Source organism: Lytechinus variegatus, chromosome 13 (assembly GCF_018143015.1).
Source record: "Lytechinus variegatus isolate NC3 chromosome 13, Lvar_3.0, whole genome shotgun sequence".
In the NCBI taxonomy this organism is placed as follows: Eukaryota; Metazoa; Echinodermata; class Echinoidea; order Temnopleuroida; family Toxopneustidae; genus Lytechinus; species Lytechinus variegatus.
The window spans coordinates 9,066,026-9,084,301 of record NC_054752.1 but is presented as its reverse complement, the minus strand read 5'-3'; the positions used below and the strand labels follow the sequence as shown (position 1 = coordinate 9,084,301).

Sequence of the window (18,276 nt, the reverse complement as noted above, 5' to 3'; positions counted from 1 at the left end):
TTTTACCTGAGTTTTTCCCTGTGTTAAAGTCAATGGCAGAAATTAGACTAACCTTAGCATTCAGTTTTTACCAGAGTTTTCTCAGGTAAAAAGTTTTATGCAACAGGCCCCAGATATTCTAATAATTAAAAAAGGTACGTTTTATGTCGGTCGTGAACGAGTAAAAGGATATATATATTTTAATATAGGTATGAGGTCCTTAAATATTGACAACGGTGCCTTGGATCTCTTGGCAATAAATACTAACGAGATAACTTGAAGAAAAAATGAAGATGTACTGGAGAGGCCTTAGAAATATACACTGCGTCCCCCCCAAAAAAATTCCTCTGACATAGGGCTGAATTAATTCTAAAAAGTGGTAGTATTCTCAAATTAATGTTCATGAGTGGAAAACTCATCTCGTGATCTAACTTTTATGAAAGTTTCATTGGTCGCGCTTCAGCGAATTTTAATACACACTCTGTTACATAAGAGTGGTGCAATTTAGCCCATTCCAAGTTTGCAGCATTGATGCATTTATGCATTGTCTATGAAATATTAACCCCCATTTTACATCCGGGATCTAAGCAGGGACATTTCCTTAATCATATCCAAGCTTGTTTTATGATTGATAGGGGGAATCAGTGCACCATCTTGGAAAGAAAATGTGAATGATGGATGAGTAAAATAAGCTGAAAATAAGGGGAATCCACAGGTTAATCACCCTTTGCGAAAAGGAACTTTACCAGAGAAATATTTGACTTTTTTTCTTTTTAAAAGGTACATTGAATAAACTTAACCACAGTAGCTTATTAACTAAAAAAAGGTAATGAAAACAAAAATGCAGTATTGAGGCATGAAACAGACATGACCTGTTGTCCTATTGTGCATCTCCTGTTATCAAACACGAAATGGACTGTCAAATATTGTTTTTGCCCGACTGAACATGCTCAAGGTTTTGATTGGATGAGCCTGGTTAGATCATGGAAATTTCCCTGGTCAGATCAGGGAATTCCTTGGTCAGAATGTTCAAAGGGGATTGATATCCCAGAAATAAAAGTGCAGAACAAACTTGGAATGAGCTGAAAAACACCACTGTTACATAATAGACTGTGTATTCAAACTACTGAAGCGAGACTAATGAAATTTTTATAGAACTTAGAACATGATATGAGCTTCCTAGTTCATTTCATTGAGAATAATTTTCACTTTTTTAAGTAATTTAGCTGCATACTAGAGGGGCATTTTTTGGGGGGGACGCACTGTATATACTACTAGTAATGTATATCATGTGCAGATCTCGGACCACACAGGACACGTGCCCCTACCACAAGTGACCCTAACTCGAACATAGAGATTTTTCGCATTTACTATACGGAGCTGCTCTCTACAATGCACCAATACCTTTGAAAATGCAAGTCAAATCACAATGGAGAAGGCTTTTGTCGAAAGTTGGTTGACCGGGATAGCAGATCATCCGAATATTTGCACCGGACGAACAATTGCCCGTATGTCGTTGTTCAGATCCTTTGACACTACGCTGCTGTCGTACGGTCCACCAGTTTTCGACAAAGCCTCTCAGATCTCCATTGTGATTTGACCTGCATTTTCAAAGGAATTGGTGCCTTGTCGAGAGCGGCTCCATAGTAAATACGAAACACTCCAACAGTTACATTACCCTGTTGTTTACAGCTCCCTGTCCTCTTCTACCCCACCCCCCCCCCGGCCCCATCCTCTCCCTCCTCCTTGACAAGTGCATTATTTTGCCAACAACTTGCCCACTTCTATAAAATCCTTGATAAGTCCCTGTTGTATGCCTTTTTGGCGTGATTCTCTTCTTGACAAAATTGAGTTTATTTACCACATCCCATCATGCCTTCACTAGTCTTCTAAACCCTTCTTCTAATTAATGTGTCAACCCGGATTAAATACATAAACTACACCAATAATTCTTTTTTCTTTGAATACTCCATGAATACACGATGCTGTTTCGAAACCTGCATTTCTTCACATCATAAATACCATAAGCTAACATTCTTAAACCGTTTTATCTTGACATCGTGTCCTTTAATCCAATTGTTATGAACCACGATAGGTTCGACGTCGGCGTTTTTCATCCTCCATTTTGCGTTGAAATAATCATTTCCGTTTGGGAACTGTCTTTGATCCAGATACTTGACATTGAGCGTCTGGCGAGTGGCATGGTTACGTAACCAATGATTCAGGAGTTCTTGGTCAGGTACTCCTGGCCTATCGTGAATGCTACGAATCCATTTTAAGAGCAGATCAATGGTAGCGTTCGTGGCGGAATAGTATACGAACCCTGCGCACGCCACGTCTGGTGCCTTTGGGTTATCGTATATATCCCTTCCGATATACAAATCGTAGTCGCCCGTGAAGAATGACAAAGGGTTCTTCAGCCAAACTGTATCTACATCAGAAAAGAGGACATCTACGCCTTTTTCTAGGTAAGACAGGATGTAGCTTGGTCTTTTGTTAACCAGTCGGATGTAATCGCGAGACCCGAAGGATAGGAATTTGGAAGGGAGATTCGCATTATCCGTCAGCAATATTTCAAGTTTGATATCCTTCCGATTGGCGAGGGCTTGACGCGTTGCGTTGTCTTCAGCTATTATAGTCACATGGTCAGTGATGTTGCTTCGCTTCAAACTCTCGAGCCAGTTCTCCGTGAAATCCAAGAAGGCTTGATTAGTGGTTGCTAGTATCACCCAAGGTCTTGGTGTTTCCCTAGATTGGGATGAAGTGGGCTTCACCGTTTGCAAGTGCTCTTTAGACGTACTATTCCGCCGTGGTGATTTGATGAGAAGTGCTGTCGTCGGTCTTGTTGAAGGTTGGCTTACGTAGCGCAGGTTTGGTACCTTTCTATTCGAGTCAGCACCTTTATGATAAGCAACAGATAAAAAATAAGAATAAATTAATGAATAAATGATAACAGTTAATGGAGAAACGGAATACAGTTAAACGTACTCCAAAAGGACGTGCGCGCACAATTATTCATGTTGTTTGTTACGTGTTTGTTATGCCTCCATATACTGTTAGTGCCATGGAGTACTTGTCATGTAGCTTCAAAGTTGTTTGTGCAGTCCAGTTCGATTAGGTTTACGATGTACTTTCAATGTGTTTTGGCCATTTTGGACTGGTTGCCGGTCGGCCGGACGCCCGTGCTCATCGTCCAATGGCCGGGGCTCTCAGCTATAGTAGGTTATTGTGCTATTGTCCGATGTCTAACCCATCCTTGACACATCGTTCAAGCATAGACCTAGTATACACAGTATAGTATATAGGTCCATGGTTCAAGTATCGTCCGATGTCCGGCCGTGAACCAACCGATCTCTAGCATCGGAAGTCAAGTCCTTGAGAGCAGATATCGGACAGACATCTACCGATTATCGACCGATGTCTGTCCATAAATTAGTCACTAACCGTCTGATTTCCGACCGGTATGCGAAATTATTTTTCCCTCCGCAGTTCCGGACGCCAATATGAATATTCGTGACTTGCGTCTTCTGAATAAGATTACGCACGTGCGTGGACTTCGTAAACATTTTATCAAATTTTCATTAATGACAAGTCATGCATATTCATATTAGTGTCGGGAACTGCGGTGGAAAAAATAATTTCGCGACCGATATATGTACCGTCGCGAAAATATGCGAGGCCCGGGTCCGAGGCCTTTATACCCCCATCTCACTAGATGGCGATTCCGCTGCGATCGTCAAAAATCGACAAAGCGTGGTAAATCGTAGCTTGAACGTGGCTTGATCTTTTCAATCTTCTCCGTCGTTCCTTGATCTTTTCTGAAGCGGCAAGGATCGCCACCATCTTCCTGGTCGCCACAAAATTTTGAACATGTTCAAAACTTACGTAGCGAGATCGCGGAGGTGCTAAAGCGCATCATAATCGAGTCAAGAGCGTATTACAAACGACATATTCGTAGCTGTAACGGAGCTCCAACGCACAAAGCGTAGTAGAAGCGCATTAAAAGCGGCACCGATCGCCCGTGTTTTTCAGGCCCGTTCCCAAGACAATTCTGCTACGCTGCTTCCGTTTACGAGGCGACTGCCTTGCGCTCGACACGCTTCACACCGTTTCCACCACGACGCTTTCTCTTTGGGTGGCATGTGGCACACGTTCTCAGCCCGCTGCAGGCATTCGCGTTGCGCTTTTGCTGCGCCGCTGATGACTGGCCAGCGATTGAGCAGCGACCGTCTGCGCTGCTATGAAACAACGTGCCGATGGTAGCGGATTATCACATTTTCAACAGATTACGAGGCGACACCACGACGTTTTCAAATATACTTCCCAGAAAAAGGACCAAAAAGGGAAGCTGCCCAATCTGTTATGCCGGCGGTCCAAGAGGAAGCGAACAAGAGGTTATGGTGGTGGTAGAGGAGGAGGAGGAGGTATAGTAGGAGGATGAAAATCTAACTGCTGAGCCAGCTTGAAAGAGAGAAAAAAAAGACGCTCGCATGTCTTGATGACGAAATGGGTTACCTCCGCAAAAATATATAAATTGAATATGTTTTAAAAATAGAATGAATTCTAACTACAGTGACAGTAAACAATATTAAAATTTTAATGATTCGATCACTGATGTATTGATTGGGAAAGCACACTTCATGGGGATTCTGGCATTGTGCCCCCCCCCCCCTTATGAGTGCTCTCACATCAGTAGACTACTTCTTGAAAGCAAATTTGAAAGGAATTTACCTAACAATTTTGAGTGACAAACTTTTATGGAAAAAAATCAACAAAATATAAAACATTTTTATGCTCTTTTATGAAATTCTGTATGCATCCCTCATATTAACTATTAGGCCCATCGACATCTTTTGAGTGAAATTTTAATATATATTGTATATAATGACTTAAGTGACAGCCATGATCGGACCCAGTATCTTTTTGGCCTCCTCCTACTGTCCTCGTATCAGGTCCTCGTATTCAACTTCTAACTGAAGTTGTTGTATACTGCTAAGATGTATAAGTCCAACCAAATTCTGGACATCCATCTTGGTCGGAGGTTGGCAGTCGACTGAAAAATGTCTCATGTGCCGCGATCAATATGCCGATTGCTTGAAATCGTTTCAAGAGCCCATCATGAACGTAACACAATCGTTCCATTCATGGCACCACCGTACCGAGGTCCTAATTAGCGTATGGGCCTCGTTGTACGGTCGCTTTGATCGCAGAAGCAGCGCATCACATCTGCCTCAAATCGTGGCAAGAGAGTGGCAGCGTCGTACTATCAGCGTATTACCATCGCCTTCAGCGCAGGTCCGTCGCAGTGAAGTTGTAGTGCAATCGCCTCGCAGGCTAAAAATAGAATTCGAGGACGATTCTGCGACGCTTTGCGGGATTTAGACAGATCGCCATGATCGCCATCCTAGTGAGATGGGGGCCTTACGCATGTACAGCTCTCAGCGCGTCTGTACACTACACAAAACAAGATGCGAAGTGTAAAGGTAAATCGGCCGACAATTGCCCTGGCATCGTATGATGTCCGTAGCATGGGACATCTCAGGGGGGGGGGGCGTGTCCCCCCCTACTAGAAATAGTATGGGGAAACAATATCAAATGCTCCCCTACTATTTTCTGTCTTTAACGGTAATAAATACATCATTCTAAATCGAAATAAAACATGAGTTGGGACGAGATGACCGTACTTTTGGGATGATAACCTTTTTTTTTTCCTTGTCAAATTTTCCCGCCCCTTGTCCCCATAGGCGGATCCAGGGGACCGAGGGCCCCCTCTTCTATTGTTGGAGCAAGAATCTTTCTTGCCTCTATATCAAATTTTCCCTCGCGCTTCCCGCTCGCATTGCCTGCATGTTAGGTGATTTACATAATCTTGTTCAATATGGAGCTCAAATATCAAATTTGGAAGGCAATATACAAAAAAAATTCACCTCGGAAATCGAACTTTCATTATTTTGTGCGATTTACAAATTGATTTTTTAAAATGCTCTGTAAAAATGTTACTTTCATGGTCTGAAAAATTTTATCAACAATTGCTGCTCGCGCTGCGCGCTCGCAAATTTTGATTTATCAGGTACTTATCATTTTCGTGTATTCCATAAAACTTTCAAGATAAAGTTCAGGTGTGATTTTCCAAACGTATCAGCTAGCGCTGCACGCTGGCATTTCAGTTTGCATATTGATTATATAACAAACTACTTAAAATCCCCTTTTATAAAAAAAATGTTAGCCCGCGATTTGCTCTCGCATTTATGGTTAAAATATATAAACTTAGAAAAGTGAAATGTCCACTTTTTATGCCATAATATCATCAGACTTCCCGCCCTCATTAGGCATTAAAAATATGATATTAATTCAAGAATTAAATTGTCCCTTTTGTTTCATCTCGCGCTCAGCAAGAGGAATAGGAAGACAGTCATCATTTTCATGACATGTCGTATAAGGATGTCCTGGTCCTATGTCAAAACTCATAGTATTAATGATGAAAATTTTAGCTCCTTTTTATAGGACAAGTCCACCCAAACAAAAACTTGATTTGAATAAAAAGAGAAAATTCAGCAAGCATAACAGAAAATTTCATCAAAATCGGATGTAAAATAAGAAAGTTATGGCATTTTTAAGTTTTGCTTCATTTCACAAAACAGTTATAATCTCGGTCGGTATGCAAATGAGGGACTAATGACATCATTCACTCACTATTTCTTTTGTATTTTATTATATGAAATCTGAAATATTTTTATTTTCTTGTCATTGTCATGTGAAATGAAGTTTCATTCCTCCCTGAACATTTGGAATTCCATTATTTTCACATTTTGTGCTTCAGGCAAGGATGTCCTAATCGTCAAATTCGTAAAAATTGAAATATTGTATAATTCAAACAATAAAAAAAAATTGTCAGTGAGTGAGTGACATCGACTCTCTCCTTTGGATATAACTGACTCGTTCATTTAACTATTTTGTTGAAAATAAGCGAAACTTTGAAATATCATAACTTTCTTATTTTATATCCGATTTTGATGAAATTTTCAGCATTGTGCTTGTCTGATTTTTCTCTATTGATTTAAATCAACATTTTTCTGAGGTGGACTTGACCTTTAAGTGCGAGACTATAATATAGGCACTACTTTTCCGCTTGAATCATAACTTTGGAAGTTTGTAGACCTAGTTCATGAAACGTGGATATGTAAAATTCGAGTAATACTGAACATCCTGCTCGAGTTTCAGGTCACATACCGAGGCCAAAGGTCATTTAGTGTCAATGAACTTAGGCCATGTATGTTGGGGGAATCAACATCGATATTTCAACCAAGATTACGTTTCTGAAATGTCATAATTGTAAAGGTTTATGGATCTAGCTCACGAAAATTGGACTGAATGGTATCGGTGTGTGACTATACATTCTGCCTGAGTTTCAGGCCACTTGATTAAGATGAAAGGTTATAGGGTTATAGGGAACTTTGGCCATGTTGGGCATATTTGTTTAATTTGCAATAACTTATAGTTTGTAGATCTGATTTTAAAAAAAACATGGACATATTAGATCAATTAGGTATCGCTGAACATGCTGTGTGAGTTTGAGGTCACGTGAGCAAGGTCAAATGTCATTTATGTCAATAAACTCTGACCATTTTGGAGTATTTGTTGAATTGCCATCATAACTTTTAAAGATACTGATCTAGTTCATGAAACGTGAATATAAGCTAGGGTATTCAATCATCACTGATCGTATTGTACGAGTCTTGTCAGTCGCATGATCAAGGTCAAAGGTAAATTAGGATCAATAAACAGTCTCTTATTATTATGAATGGTATTTTGGTTAATTCATTATCAATCATTGTTTTCAAAATCAGCACTGCTGCTATATTGAATTGCGTAATACAAGGTAGACTTCCAGAGGCGTTCCACAGGCTGAAAGGTGTATTTGATATCAATACGGATATTTTCGTTGTTTTTCTTCCAAATTAAACACCATGTTTATTGCATTTTGATCCAAAAATAGAGCATATTGAGGGAACTAACCCTAATTGTATATTCTTATGTTTACTTATTTATTCATATTTGATAAATAATCATACAAGACAATGTAAGCATATCAAAATCTAGGATCAAATTGTCTAGTCGGAACAAAAGAACAAATAAAAACATGTACCTGAATGCCATCCCAAGTAAAAACTTGCCGCAGCCAGAAATACCACAAGAACGACATTTATCTGCATGGGAACAAGATATCAAGAGAAAAACAAACATTAGAGTCATGTAAAGCTAGTCAATGTTTCGAACCGTATTGAAGCAACGCATGTTTACCTTGTCCTACATGTTGCTAGGAATGCTCTATATTAGGGTGAAGCAGCCACACCGATGTACCAAACTCCAAATTGATTGAAGATTATGCCATTATGTGGAGGCCTCATGGTGTAGCGGTTCTGACTCTCGCCTTGTAATCAGAGGGTCGTGTGTTCGAATCCCACCATGGCCTAGCGTCCTTTGGCAAGGCGTTAATCCACACTTTGCCACTCTCCACCCAGGTGTTAAATGGGTACCCGGTAGGATGTGAAAGCCTTTAATATGTAGTATGCCTAGCAATTGAGTCTTGGAACTGTTGTTGGAATGCTCCCCAGGGAGTGGAGAAGGTGCATACATTGTATGCGGGCATGCAAGGATCCGATGACCGGGGTAACAAATAATATGTCTGTAAAGCGCTTAGAGACGTCGTGCCGATGTATTAAGCGCTATATAAATGCGGAATATTATTATTAGTCAAAATAACGCAATATCTTTGATCGGTTTGGAATTAATTTCGTTGGTGTGACAAAGCCCTTGATTATGTTGGTTCTTTTGCATGGTTGATGTTAAGATTGAGAGAATACTATTAAAGGGAATACATTTTTTTCGTAGGCAATACATGCCATGTATAGCTGAAACTGCAATGCAATAATATTCTTCATAAATCTTTCAGATGTCGATAACAAAAGTGATTACTGAGACAAAATGATATTTAAATAATTCAAAAAGTTTAGATGATTTTTATCCTTCAAAGGGATTATTCTCGTCTGAAATAATAATGATGATAATGATAATAATAAATGATACACTTCATTTATATTGCGCCTTTTTATCAGATACAAAGCGCACAGAAATCAGGTTTTACCTCTTATAGGACCCGTTTCATAGAGGCTTGTTATAGTAAACAGTGCACAATTTCTATATTACACGTTTATAATCAGCCAATAAAAGATGATAATTTCAGTAGCTTTTAACCGTTATTGCAAATTTATTGTATTATATAGTTTATTGTAAATATAACAGATAATAATATGTTGCTTGTAACAAAATAATCCAATAATAATAATAATAAAAGCGTTATATTTACCGACACTGTAAAAAATGAAGTGTTAATTTAGCACTTAGAGTGCTTGTATAGTGACAGCACTTCGACTGCTGACTTTCTAGCTTAAATTTGAACTAGAAAATCAGCACTGGTAATGCTGTCAGTGCACTATACAAGCACTGGAAGTGCTCAAATTAGCACTTCGTTGTTTTTTTTACAGTGGAGGGTAGCCACTTCAGTTCCGAAAACTGTTCTCCCAATGGGCCCTGCTACTATTACCCCGGCTTTAGCTGGGCTGCCTAGGCGCTCAAGCATTCGAGGAACTAATCCTGCCGGGTGCACATTCACCTCTCCTGGGTCGAGTGCAGCACAGTGTAGAACAATTTCTTGCTAAAGGGAAACACGCCATGGCTAGGATTCGAACCCACGACCCTATCTTTGAAAGGCAAGAGTCAGAACCACTAGACCACGACGCGTCAAATATTGTTGTAGGTTTGCAGGAAATCCACCAATAATTAAAAAATTGATTAAAATGTTATATTTTTGATTTGTAACGTAATATGCGACTAGCTTCCCCATTATACTGTGTAGTAAAAAAAAAATCAATTAAATACAATTTTACCAAAAATGGAAAATGTTTTTTATTGTATCTTCAGTATATCAATAGACAAATGATTTCTTACCCGCTCCTGATAGGGTTTATACCGAGATTTTTACTTGACTGCTGAGAAAGCAACCAGGTGACCAACGGCTTAAGGTCTTTTCCGAGGGACCTGGTAATGAGGATAAATGCCTTACCAAAGGGCATTAGCACACCACTTGGGAATCGAACCCGGGTCACCAGAATCCGAAACTTCCGCTCTACCGACTGAGCTATCGCGCTAGGAAAGACGTTTAGTCATCATTACAATTCAATTCATGTATTTTATATTAGGGCCTACATAATATGGGACAGCTGCACGTATAATGACGTAACACATCAAAAACTTTTAAAATTCTACTTTCTTTATTAATATTTGATGGATTTTCCTCAAAACGTCGAAATTGTATTTTATTATTGGATGTGGGGGGGGGGGTATGTTCGCATGAGACAAACTTTTCTTCAGGGTGAACTTCCCTTTTAATGAGTTTGCCATGCAGTTATAATGAAGTTTATTTCCTTAAAACAAGTGTTGCAACTGATCAAGTCCCAAAGACAAGCTTCTAATTGGTCACAAATGGAGTGGCGTTTGGTTTGGAGGGGGAGGGGAATCGTGTTTGATTGTAATTACTTCTTCGATGGGGTTTGCTGGGAGTGAGTTTAATTGGCATGGGGATCAGGGGCGGATCCAAGATTTTCCAAAAGGGTGCACACTTTTCCGAGTTTCCGAGGAAAAATTTGACTGCAAAAAAGGGGGGTACATTTTTGTTTAATGGCATTTTTACATTACAAATTTTAATTTCGCTTCTCAAAGGGGGGGGGGGGGTGGTACGGGCCGGCTTCGGATCCGCCAGTAATGGGGTGTTTCGCAAAGACTTATGTATTACTTATTTAGTCATGCTTAATGGCTGAACGTTTGCTACAAGTTTTTGTTTGGTCAAAGTGTTTGATTTGGAATTATAGGCAAGTTTCTTGAAACTATAGTCACAGAGCGAGGGAAAATCCATGTATACAAATAAAAAAAAGGTGTCTCAGTACAGGTTAAAGACATGGTGAAATCTTGCTAACAATGTCACAGTCACACGAACAAAAAAAAACAATCGCAGAGCCCCATTATACAAAGTTGTGATTGATCCGATTAACCACAGCTATGGAAAGTCGGCAATGCCAACATCTAAAATACATATTCAAGATATATACATTTTCATGCATCCATCGGTTTTTTTTTCAATTGGAGTGTTTTTCGCTTTCTTTACAAATGACCTTGTGCAAATTTTCAAGAAAACGTGCCATTGACGGGATGTAGTTAAGGCCGATCTGATCAATTGTAAATCTTTGTTAGAGGAGGCCCTGGGCCCTGTTGCACAAAGAGTTGCGATTGATCCGATCAAACATTATCAATGGAAAGCCGGCAAAGTCAATATACAACATGCATGTTTGTTTGAAATGTTTTCTAGATATGATGTGTACAAATATACATACAGCCATCGATGTCTTGACAATTCAGGGTGCTTCTCGTTGTTTTCCTATAGAAAAATATTGTCTGGATGTATTTATATACTGTTGAGATTGATTAGATCAATCTTAACTCATTGTAAGACGGAATCCTGAACTATCAAAGCCATTACTGTATTTCAAGCGCTGCTACAGCTGTGCTACCTGCAGCCGCCCGGGCATTCGAGAATTTTCTTCCTACCGAGTACCCATTCATCTCACCTGGGTTGAATGCAGTACAATGTGGGTAAATTCTTGCTGACTTGCAGTGGCCCTGTATGAGGAGACAATGATTTGAGGGGCACTATATTGTTTGTGAACAATGCTGTGCCCCTCCGATGTTATGTCTCCTCCGGGTCAGGGTCCGCCTCTGCTGACTGGGAATCGAACTCACGTCCCTCACATTGAAAGACGAGAGTCATTACCGCTAGACCACGACGCCCCATTATATATGTTCCGATAACTAGTATACTTACTCCTGCATGCAGTGTTGTTCTTCTCATCTTGATTTTTAGCCGATTTTTAGCAACCACCCAAGTCCAGTGCTGGGCATTCTTTCGAATCTGGGCAAAGTTATCCAGCCAATCCCCATAGAGGATATACGTCACACCATCTGTAGTGGCAAGAATGTCGGAAAGTCTGAGTGTATAGGAGGCCGTGTTATTCTCATGATATCTTTACGAGTGGGTAAAGTGAACTAGCGATTCCCCGAAATTATTTTATTATATTATATATCTTTTTATTATTCTGCCGGCCATAATGATGTTAATATTTCCAAAGAACTCCACTTTGATTTTCATTTTGTTCCCGGAATATCTCGATGCAGCCCAATCTATAATATGTGAGCTCCGTGTGATCTGTGGTTAGGATAGTGCTGTATATCTTTTTACCCCCCCCCCTCCCCCATTAATTGTTTAATGCTGAAAAAGAACCTGGATAAAGTGACTATCTATGCTTGTAAAGGTCATACGGACGAACACCACCGAATTTTTGGCGAAAATAACCCTACCACGTATTTTAGTTTGTGTCGTTTGTCAATCACCATGACGTGGTAAGTCTTGAGACAACTTTTACTGATATCTTCATATCTTTCTAACGATTACTCGTTCTTGCTTCGTTTGTGCTTTTGAATTTTCAGTGAACTTTTTTATTTGAGCCGTTCTGTGCATGCATGTTTGGCGCAAATATGTTTATCATTATTCAGGGCCGAATGGGAGAACAGTCATTGATGAATGGGCTACCCTGACAAAATATCAGATATTATTAAATGAATGAATGTTTAATTAAAGACATTTTAATATATTCAACTTTATTCGGCATGATGGTACACTTGGAGGCATGGGCGGAAAATCCCAGGGGGATGTCCCGGTTTAACAATTGTCGACAAAGACCCTCCCTGCTGTTCATTGTCGTATGACGGTCATTTTCGATACATTTAGGCCTAATTCTGTGTTGTTGTACTCTGTAAAAAATGAAGTGCTAATTTAGCACTTACGGTGCTTGAATAGTGACTGCACTACGAGTGTTGATTTTGCATACTTTCTCCCATGCGTGTACTGTATCAAAGCAATGGCTTCGATCCAGCAGAGGCATGGCCGCTTGTCATCGTTCAAATCCCATCTTCACCCGACAAAGGAAATTATATAGTTGGTGTCGAAAATCTGTCTCTCTGACGGTCAATCGGATCGGAATCGCCCTAGCCACTTACCAGTCTCTGTGGTCAAGTGGTTAAGACACCAGTGTTCAAAGCTGGGGGCCCGAGTTCGATTCCCGGCAGAGGCATTTTTTCGGCATCACCAATTTTTCAAAAAGGGTAAATAGCTCTAGAGAACCTTGATTTAAGATACGCCTTCCTTTGTTCTCTTCATCCATTTGCTTATATATATATGTGTGTGTGTGTGAGGCTATACATGTACAACAGCTTTGGCAACTCTTTTATTTTAGATATTGTGTAAAGAAATGGATGAAGAGAACAATGGTAGGCGTAGCTTCAATCAAGGTTCCCCAGAGCTATCTACCCTTTGGAAAAATTGGTGATGCCGAAAAAATGTCTCTGCCGGGAATCGAACCCGGGCCCCCAGCTTTGAACGCCGGTGCCTTAACCACTAGACCACAGAGACGGGTTAATGGTTAGGGCGAGCCTGATCAAATTGACCGTCAGATTTTCGACACCATACCAATTATAATTTCCTCTGTCGGGTGAAGTTGGGTTTTGAACAATGACAAGCCGCCATGCCTCAGCTGGATCAATGCTATTGCTTTTATACAAAGCTAGTGCTTTGATACAGTAAACGTATGGGAGAAAGTATACAAATGTGTGTGAGGCTATACATGTACAACAGCTTTGGCAACTCTTTTATTTTAAATATTGTGTTAAGAAATTATTTCTTTACACTATACTTTAAAATAATTTCTTTACAAGAACCTACGCCAGCTCCTCGTGAAATCCGAGCTCATTCCAATCAATGCTACATGTGGTGTCGGAAGCAAACCATGCAGTAGACCTCGCTGCAACACGTGTGGTGTCATTTCTTCAGTGACAGAGATATCCGGACCAAAGGGTACTTGGCATATCCACGGCTCTTTTACATGTGTCACCAAGGATTGAATATATTGCATCTACTGCTCGAAGTGCAAGGAGATCTACATCGGAGAAACGAAGAGGAGGCTAGCTGACAGAGTGACCGAACATCTTCGCTCCATCAGGATCAAGTCAGCAGAGTTGCCGGTAGCCCATCATTTCAACCAACCAGACCATAACATCGGGTACTTCAAGGTGTGCGTTCTTCTGGCTGGTTTTCGTTCAGATGGGATAAGGAAAGAGAAGGAGGAACGCCTCATCCACTCACTCGGCTCTCTCCAACCTGATGGAATGAATGCGTCTTTCCATTCTTTTCCCGTGATGTGATATTCTTTTCTCCCTCTCTCTCTCTCTCTCTCTCTCTCTTGCTTCCCTTTCTTGTTTTCTTCCTTTGATTCTGTTGTCCTTCCCTTTCTTTTTCTTCTCTTTCTTTCTCCCCAGCTGTCCTCTATTTCTGCCCCTTCTCTCCCCCTCTCTCTCTTTTCTTCTAGTCGGTTTTCTTTTTCTTTTTCAGTTTTCTCTCTTCCTTTTGTCTCCCCGGCTTTCTTCTTTTTCTTCCCTTCCCCTTTCTTTCTTTTTTCTTTGTTTTCTCTCTTTCTCTCTTTTCTTTTGTACTGTTGCGCTTCGCGTCTTACCTCTTAGCGCGTTGTTTTTTACGCTTTGCGTTTTGCGCACTGCGTTTCTTGGTGTTGTTGACTAATAAATTCATCATTTCCTGATGAAGCCCTATGGGCGAAAATTTGATCAACTTTTCTATCTACGGTTGTTTTTATTCACATTGTATTTTGCTTTATACTACCACAACCGACGCAGGACCTTCTTTTTTATTCTTTTTTATATATATTTTAATCTTCAGGGTACCTATCCATTATTTCAACAATATTTATCAAAATATTTGTAATGCTAATTTGTTTGGGGTTTTTATCATTATTTGTTAAATGTTTGCTATTGATGATTTTGTACATTTGTATGTTTTTCTCCAATAGCCACACTATGGGCGATATTGGAACAAATGCCCTGGTCATTGTCATTTTCAAGCGCGTCATCACAAAAGACTTTAAAACAATAAGTAACTGCTTTTATACATGGGGAATGATGCACGTTATCAGAGAAAATGAGTTGCTGGACAAAGGCAAATATATTTTAATTCCATCCGCCTTTTTTCTTATATACCCTCAAAAAAAGTTTTGCAACTCAGTTTTTGGGGATGATATCTTTTTGATTAATGAAGTATAAAAGATGAAACTGGTATCATTGGAAAGCTAAATTATTCTTCTTTACAATGATATGCCATTTGCCATGTTTGCTGTGATTATGTAATCATGGAATATGCAATCACCCTGAACATCGAGAAAAGTCAGAAGTGAAATGTTGCAAAATGCATTGATTTCTAACAAGAGTCTCCATTTCTGTAGGTGACAGTGAATGCACTCGGTCCATCATCGAAACAATTGGAAATTCGCTATTGCAAACGACGCATTTTGCAACATTTCATGTGTAACATTGCTGCGTATTATCATGTCTGTGTATTTCATGATAACACTAGCATTACAAATGACATATGATTGTAAAGAAGAATAATCATGCTTTCTAAAGATATCACTTTTACACATGATGATGGCACATTAAGAAATTTATTAGCACTCAAACTTGCAGTTTGAGTTGCAGAACTCAAACATGACATGGCAACGAATTTTGCAACATTTCATTTTTACATTGCTGCATATTTATCATGTCTGTGTATTTTATGATAGTATAGAATTACAAATGACACATGATCGTAAAGAGGAATAATCATACTTTCAAATGATACCACTTTTACATATGATGATGGCACACTAAGAAATTTATTAGCATTCAAACTTGAGTTGCGGAACTTTTTTTGAGGGTTTTATATTTTGTCAAATGACACGATTCAGAAGAGCCTCACCCCTTCACACCTTTTTTCCCAAAACCGTGTACAAAAACGTACACGCGGTCCCTGACACATAAGTTTATGTGGTATATTGTTTATATTGGTAGGTTTGAGAAATTTATTTTCAGATTGTCCCTATTATCTTTCAAATTGCATACTTTCTTATTCTGAGCATAGCATATGTCGTAGGAAAATAAAATTTACGCCACATATATCTGGAGATGATGAGACGTGTGATCATTATTGACAACAATCCAAATCTGAGTGAAGAACAGAAAGTGGTTGTAAACAGAGTCATATAACATTTTTTGTCTCACCTGCATAGCAGGGTGAGACTATATGCGCCGTTTTTCATTAAAACAAATAAAATCTCTGCATTTTACATTACATAACAAATGGGGCAGCTGCTCGTTTATGACGTCACAAAATAATCAAAAACTTGAAATTCTAATAACTTTCTCAATATATAATGCATTTTCCCCAAACTTTCACCAATATTCTTAATTATTTTTCTGCTTTTTAACAATAAACTGTTTGTCATATAAATAAAGGTGAACTTCCCCCTTAAAAGTTGTTTTACAATCTATTCCCGCTGATAATCAATTTATAACTATACACTCCTCGTTTTAGGCCTACGTGTGTATATTTGAATTTATATTGAATTTATTATCAAATCTCACGGTCAAGTATATTTACATGAAGAACTATACTCACGAGGGAAATTCTATAGGACACTTCTTTCATACACAAATACAAACTGTCGTATAGGGCTTTAAGCTATCATAAAAAACGCGCGTATTCATGACTTGTCTGTACAATGGCAGTCTATTTTACGATGCGCCGAAATTTGACGAATTTAATTTTAAAGATCTATAATATGCAATATCGTGCCGTATTACACGGGCTTATTAATAATCATTAAATATGATTCAAATTATATAAGAAGATGAATTTTCTTCATAGAATAGACGAAACATTCCACTCTTTAGTGCCAATATTGCTCGATATGTGGACCATTCATAACACAGTAAAAACACTGTTTGAATTCGTTATGCAACGCTGTTTTACTATACGAACTCTTCAGTATATATTGTAGCTGTTTAACTGCTTGTTTAAACAAATATTTAACATTCGAAACAACCATCGTTAAGTTATTGAAGTTTAGATATTTAAGTAATGAATTGTTGTTTAAGATTTTAAATAACTTATTGAATAGTACACGATTATAGTAAACAGCGTTATAAATATTAATAAAAAAAAGTTTATTTTGCTCGTGGATTCTGTCTGGTATCGCTTGTATCCCATTCGATGAATTCCATGGCAATACAATGTTATTCACACAAAATTTAAACTCTAATTTATCTTTATCTGAACCCAGATCGAGTAATAATATTGGGCAATTCCATAAAATATGTACGTCCGACCCCCTATCGTTGGGGCCTTCATAAAATTGTCTGTCTCTGATTTCTTGTTCTCTTGACAGTCTGTAATATTCTCAAAGGACCATGACTTGGTCTATTTATGAAGTGAGGTAAAACTTGAGAAAAATTGGGGGTCGGATGTACAAAAAGGTGGATTAATTTAAGGAATTGCCCTCTTGTTAACTTACGTGAAGATGTATCGCTCTCCTGTCCCGTCGTTCGTATCGTCAATTGAAAATAGAACCTGAAAAAAACACACACACACCTCGGAAGACTTTGTTTCAGTGGCGAGTTGTATTACACATGCTGCCACAGACACACTGGATGAAGGTGACACAGATCGATCCAATCTATCACACTATTTGCCATGTTCAGTGGCGTAACTACGACGGGCATGGGGGGCACGTGCCCCCCCCCCCCATCGGCTAAAGGGGGAAATGGAGACCAGTGAAATACATATCCGTTTAATGGCACTGTCCTTAAAATGTCTCTATTAGGTCAGTATACCTGGCAACTGGACGCGCTTAACGCGCTCACTAATTGACTCAAAATTTTTGCTGGTTCCCCCCATGCCATGACCCACGGTACGCCACTTGCCCTGTTAGACCGGAATGGAAGATATGTATTATTTAAATGTTACGTTCAAGGTTAGAAATTAATTCTTGGGAATTTTTATTTTTCCTCCGAGAAATAACGAAAGCGACCAAATACAATTCGTTATATTTGAATAATTTAGAAGGAAACCTATTAGCGCTTGGTGCTGACTTCGCTGTTTTCAGAGATGTGAATTTAGATTATTTTGGACAAATAAAAAAAGGAACAAAATTCAATAAAAAAATATTTTAAAAATGCAAGACATTTTGGACACTTTTTTCATCAATTGATATATACATTTTTTATAATTTCTTCCAATTATTCCAA

The 18,276-nt window shown here is 39.0% G+C and overlaps 1 protein-coding gene across 1 annotated transcript; it reads right to left on the bottom strand.

The window, feature by feature from the left end:
• Nucleotides 1-1,701: 1,701 nt before the first annotated feature.
• LOC121426923 (UDP-D-xylose:L-fucose alpha-1,3-D-xylosyltransferase 3-like) lies at nucleotides 1,702-17,786 on the bottom strand. Its single transcript, XM_041623334.1, has 4 exons — nucleotides 17,544-17,786; nucleotides 11,915-12,051; nucleotides 8,126-8,186; nucleotides 1,702-2,878 (listed from the first exon to the last, which is right to left on the bottom strand). Exons 2-4 carry the CDS (start codon nucleotides 11,939-11,941, stop codon nucleotides 1,992-1,994), a joined length of 975 nt encoding a protein of 324 aa, XP_041479268.1. The 5' UTR covers nucleotides 11,942-12,051; nucleotides 17,544-17,786; the 3' UTR covers nucleotides 1,702-1,991.
• Between the last annotated feature and the right edge of the window lie 490 nt (nucleotides 17,787-18,276).